Source organism: Vombatus ursinus, unplaced genomic scaffold, assembly GCF_900497805.2.
Source record: "Vombatus ursinus unplaced genomic scaffold, bare-nosed wombat genome assembly UNPS02014864.1, whole genome shotgun sequence".
In the NCBI taxonomy this organism is placed as follows: Eukaryota; Metazoa; Chordata; class Mammalia; order Diprotodontia; family Vombatidae; genus Vombatus; species Vombatus ursinus.
This window is the reverse complement of record NW_020954642.1, coordinates 17,041,679-17,046,946: the sequence shown is the minus strand read 5'-3', so window position 1 is coordinate 17,046,946 and position 5,268 is coordinate 17,041,679. Positions and strand designations below refer to the sequence as shown.

Sequence of the window (5,268 nt, the reverse complement as noted above, 5' to 3'; positions counted from 1 at the left end):
TAATCAGTATGTTTTAATCCATCTTGATTTTTCATGGATGGTAGATGGACATGCAGTATGTTAACAAGTGAAAAACTTTACAAATCAAAGGCACTTAAACATTCATATTAGTTCTCAAGTCATAGCAAATGCCATTTACTTAGGTGATTGCTTTTGTATATTGAAAGCTTTTAGGCTTAAATTTTATATAAAAATGTTTTGAAAGATGATAACATCTTGTTTGAGAGAGAGAGAGAGAGAGAGAGAGAGAGAGAGAGAGAGAGAGAGATACATATAATATCACAGTTTCCTGAAATGATTAAAGACGGGCCTTCTAATCCCTGGAGAAAGTCATTGGTTATGTTATAGTTTCCACAGTCCTTTGGTCTTCTATGCCCTGAGTACCCCTAGCCTGCTAGCAGGCACTCATTTGGAACAAGGGGTTGGCTACCAACAGCCATCTTGTGAGTCTGCTGCCGGTTTTCTTTCCCCTGAGTTTCAGTTTCTTTATCTGTCAAATGGGGATAATATATACTTGTACCACCTCATTCACTGGGCTCTTTGTGAGGAAGGCCTTATAGTCTTAAAGTAATGCAAACTGCTGCTATATTTACTCATCACCTTGTCTCTGAGGTCCCTTCCAGCTCTGATAAATCTTTAATATTTGTATCGTCTGTTTTGAACAGGGCTGGGATGGTGTCCTTTTCTATTGAAGGATGACAGCTCACTTCCTTAGGCTAGTCTATTAGAATTACATCCTAGCTACCCTCACACCTAGAATTAGATGTGTTTGTGCAGGTCTTGATGGCGCGATGAGTATCCATTGTCTGAAATGAAAGATGTCAGAATTGTCTTTGTGTATCAAGAACATGGAGAAAAGAAGAACTGTCTAATAATAGATTCTTAGAAAGACCACTATTATTCAAAATGTCAAATGCCTCAAGTTGCTTCAAGCTGTGGTGTGCTTGTTAGCACGTGTGTGTGTGTGTGTGTGTGTGTGTGTGTGTGTGTATGCACATGCTCATGGAGAGAGAGAAGAGAGTGAGAAGAAAAGTTCTATATATGTAGCACAGTTCGTGGTACATTGTAGGTGCCTCATAAATGGTTATTGATTGCTATGTCAAAGTGAAGCACAAACCTGTGACTTAATTAACATAGGCCTGCCTCACTCAGTAGAAACCGTCCACTGATGCAGATCAACCGCACATCAGCAACGTACAGTCTTAGAGTTGCTTGGAGGCGTTGAAAAGTTAATCATTTTGTCCATTGTCATTGAGCAAGTGTGTCTTAAAAGCAAGTGGTCACCTAAGCCACAACAATCATCTTTTTAAGAAATGTAACTCCCTGGGTGATCTGGACTAATTCTCCCAGCCCCAGTTTTCCTCTTCTGTCTCATAAGGAGACAGTAGGAGGTAGAGTTTTTTTAATGGCAGAAAATGGAACCCTCCTTGGCAAATGGATATTAATCTTTTGATAAGCAAGGTTGCATGTGTTGCAGTGAGGATTCCTGGGGACAGTCAAGCCACAAGGGGGACAAAGATACCTCTTCCCCAATAGATACTCACTATCACATGTCATATAAAATACTTGGTAAAAATCGAGGTAGCAAGCCTTTACATGGCAGTGTGGGACCTGGATGCAAGGTATAAACTCAAGGCCTCCACTGCATCATATTCATCTCAGACACAGAAGTCTAAATGGCTCAATGGTTCGGGAGAGACATTTGTGTTAAGTGAGTTCTCCATTATTATAAGCCTAAAATTCAAGATTGTAGAGTTAGCTCTTCTCAACAAAGACCGGCAAGGAAACCAGATACTGAAAAAGCGCTTAGACTCGGGAAAGGTGTGCAGACCGTAGACTGCAACAACTTATCACAGTCTGTTTGGAGGATAGAGCGGAAGGGGGAGAGTTGAGTTGGGTTGTTCTCCACAGCCACAGCCCCTCGGGAAACAGTAACGTAGGAGGAATGAGAGGCAAAGTCCAACATAAGAAGGAAAAGCCTCATTCTCTGCTGGCAGTGCACTTGGAGGCTGGAAAATTAGAGCACCCACTGATATTCCCTTGGTGGCCTGTGTAATACTGTCGTCCAAGATAGTCGGTCATCAATCAGAATCGGAATTGGAGTGTTCCTCTGAAATGGAAGGCAAAGACTTCAGAAACAGACTGTTCTTTAGATATCGACAGGTCACCAGCTTCAAAGCACAGTGAGGCTGGGGAGGGCTGCTTAGAATAACCATAAACACCCTCCCCTGGCTGTTCTGGAGCTGCTGGTGTCTGACCTGGTTCAACACTGACCGTTCTTAGCCTCAGGTCTTTTCTAGCTCTGTTCTTCCCCTGTCAAATTCTCTGTGCTTCCTGTTGGTAGGCAGGCTAGGGTCCTGAGCTGCTGGGAACTAAAGGTCTGCCTAGGGAGGGACAGCATGGCGTGGTTCCAGAAAGACCTCTGAGCAAGAAGTCAGAAGATATGGTTTCTAATACTACCTCTGCTGTTATTATCCTTAGCCCCACTCAGATGGCATTATTAGGAAGAAGAGGCATAATACAATAGCCAGCATTTATATGGCACTTTAAAGTTTCCCAAGTGCTTTATCAATAGGATCTCGTTTTCTCCTGGCTGCAATATTGGAAGGTAGGTGCTATAATTATCCTCATCTGGCAGACCTGTTAAGTGACTTGCCTAGGGTCACACGGCTAGTAGGGCCGTATTTGAATTCAGGTCTTCCTGACTTCAGGTCCAGTGTTCTATCCACTGTTTCACCTCTCTGATGGGTAAAAGTTTCAGAGAGGCATCGTTTAACCTGATATAAGGAAAAACTCCCAAACAAGAGCATCCAAAAGTGACATGGGCTGTTTGGGGTGCTAGTGGGTTCTCCCTCAGTGGAGGTCTCAGGTAGAGACCAGATAACCCTTTTTTGCTTTCTTTTGGATAACCACTTTTCACAAATATTTTGGGAGGATTTCAAGTCAAGTGTGGGTTGGATTCAATCCCTTTGGAAAGTTTTCTTTCAAGTCTGAGATCCAGTACTTTTGTGATTCTTTATGACATTGGGTAAGATGTTTCCTCTTTCCAAACCTTAGTTCCCTCATCTATAAAATAAGGGGGTTGGACTAGAAGATTCCTAAAATCTTTTCTCTCTTTAATTTTGTATGTTCCAACTTTCTATACTATATGCTTATATCTCTTCTGCTTGAGTGTTGTGTTCTCTGCCCTAACCTGATCTGAGGTGATAATCCTAGAATGTTAACATTGGAGGAGCCTTGGGAATCATCTGGTATAACTTCCATGTTTTGTAAGTGAAGATGTTGATGCCCTGAGAAGTTGTGACTTGTCCAATGTTACATAACTCATGAGCTGCCACCTAGAGACTCAAACTGAGCTCCTCTGTTGAAGACACGAGTCTCAGTGTTTCCATTTTGCCAGATCTCCTGGCCTTTCAGCACAGTTCTGTCGTCTGAAGTTGTTTCTAATATGCTCTGATTTTACAAACTATCAAGAGACAGATCACAGAAGGGGGGGACAAAAGAAATACCAAAAGTCAGCTAATCTGAGGAGTTAGCTACTACATCTTATTTTTATTTTTTTTAGCATAATTGCTTAAAAATTCTTTTCCTGTATACACGCATCGCGTGCATACACACACACACACACACACACACACACACACTCACACTCCAAATGGATCCCCATGGATATCCCTATGGACTGACATATTTCACCTTCTTTACTCCTCCTCCCATGCTCCCTCTAAGGTGAAGATGGGGGGAGCACAGATTCACCCATCTCCGATGGAGGTGTGGGCTTTTAGTCAAAGAACTTGCAAGTATTGTTCAATGATGTATGTTAGGAGAGTTCTTTAGGGTCATGAAATGGACACATCCACCTACCTTCTGATTTTTCAGCTTCTGTGTCATTGGCAGAATTTCCTTGTTTGAGAAATTTGGACAGATCATTGAAGATGACATAGAAGTCAAAGGCATACACGATTGTGGCGATGAAGCCAAAGACCTATAGGACACAATAGCAGGGATCACAATAGCAGGCCCATGTCAAGGGTCTAGGCCTAAATACACTGGTAAACTTCTCGTTCTGTCCAGGGCTGGCCCTGGTCAGGACCACAATGACATTTAGCAAGATCACCTGTGGCAAGGGTAAGATGGCAACATAGGGTGGTATGGTCAGTCAGCATTTATTAAGTGCCTGCTATGTGCCAGGTGTTATGGTGAGAGCTCAGGATACAGGGAAAGGCCAAAAGAAACAGAACCCCAAAACCAAGACCGCTCAAACACAAGTCCTTGGTCTTGAGGAGCTCCAAGTCTAATGCAGGAGACAGCAGGTAAGCAAGTATGTACAAAGACACACAGGATAAAGTGGAGATATTCTCAGAGGGAAGGCATTAAGATTAAGGAGACTGGCAGAGGCTTCTTGCAGATGGTGGGACTTAGCTAGGACTTGAAGGAAGCCAGAGAAGCCAGGAAATGGTGATGAGGAGGGAAAGCAACTGTTCCAGGCATGGGGGACAGTCTATGAAAATGACCAGAGTTAGGAGAAGAGTGTCGTTTTTGAGAAACAGAAAAGAGCTTAGTGTCTTTGGATTGCAGAGTATGTGGCATCAGAAGACTGGAAAAGTAGGAATGGGAAAGTTTATGAAAGGTTTTGAATGCCAAATAAAAGATTTTATTTTTGACCCCGGAGGTAATAGGGAGCCACTGGAGATCGCTGAATAGGAGAGTGACATTGGCCTGACCTGCTCTTAAGAAAGATCCTTTTGACAGCTAAGCAGAGGATTGTTTGGTAGACCAACTAGAAGGCTACTACAACTATACAGGTATGAGGCAATGAGGGCCTCTGCCAAGGTAGGGCAGTGTCAGGAGGTAAGAGATGTATAGAAGAGATGTTATAAGGGTAGAAACAACAGAATTTGATAACTGATTGGATATGGAGGGGGTGAGAGTGAGGAGATGGGGATGACACCTATGTTGTGAGTCACGGTGACTGGGAGCACGGTAGTGCCCTCAGCAGTAACAGAAAACTGTGTATACCCTCTGACCCAGCAACATCCTTTCCAGATAGAGAACTGATGGGCTCCGAGTGCAGATTGAAGCATAATTTTTTCTTCTTTAATTTTTTTGCTTCTTTTCCTTCCTTCCTTCCTTCCTTCCTTCCTTCCTTCCTTCCTTCCTTCCTTCCTTCCTCTTTCTTTCTTTCTCTCTTTCTTCCTTTCTTTTTTTCTTTCTTTCTCTTTCTTTCTTTCTTTCTTTCTTTCTTTCTTTCTTTCTTTCTTTCTTTCT

At 42.7% G+C, this 5,268-nt stretch overlaps 1 protein-coding gene across 1 annotated transcript in view; it reads right to left on the bottom strand.

Moving 5' to 3' along the window:
* Nucleotides 1-5,268, bottom strand: part of LOC114027942 (CKLF-like MARVEL transmembrane domain-containing protein 3) — a 28,437-nt gene continuing 23,169 nt past the window's right edge. Inside the window, exons 4-5 of the mRNA XM_027842089.1 lie at nt 3,865-3,985; nt 1-2,110 (exon numbers count right to left, since the gene is read on the bottom strand). Of these exons, the coding sequence (XP_027697890.1) occupies nt 2,082-2,110; nt 3,865-3,985 (150 nt within the window). The 3' untranslated portion in view covers nt 1-2,081. The remainder of the gene's footprint in view (nt 2,111-3,864; nt 3,986-5,268) is intronic.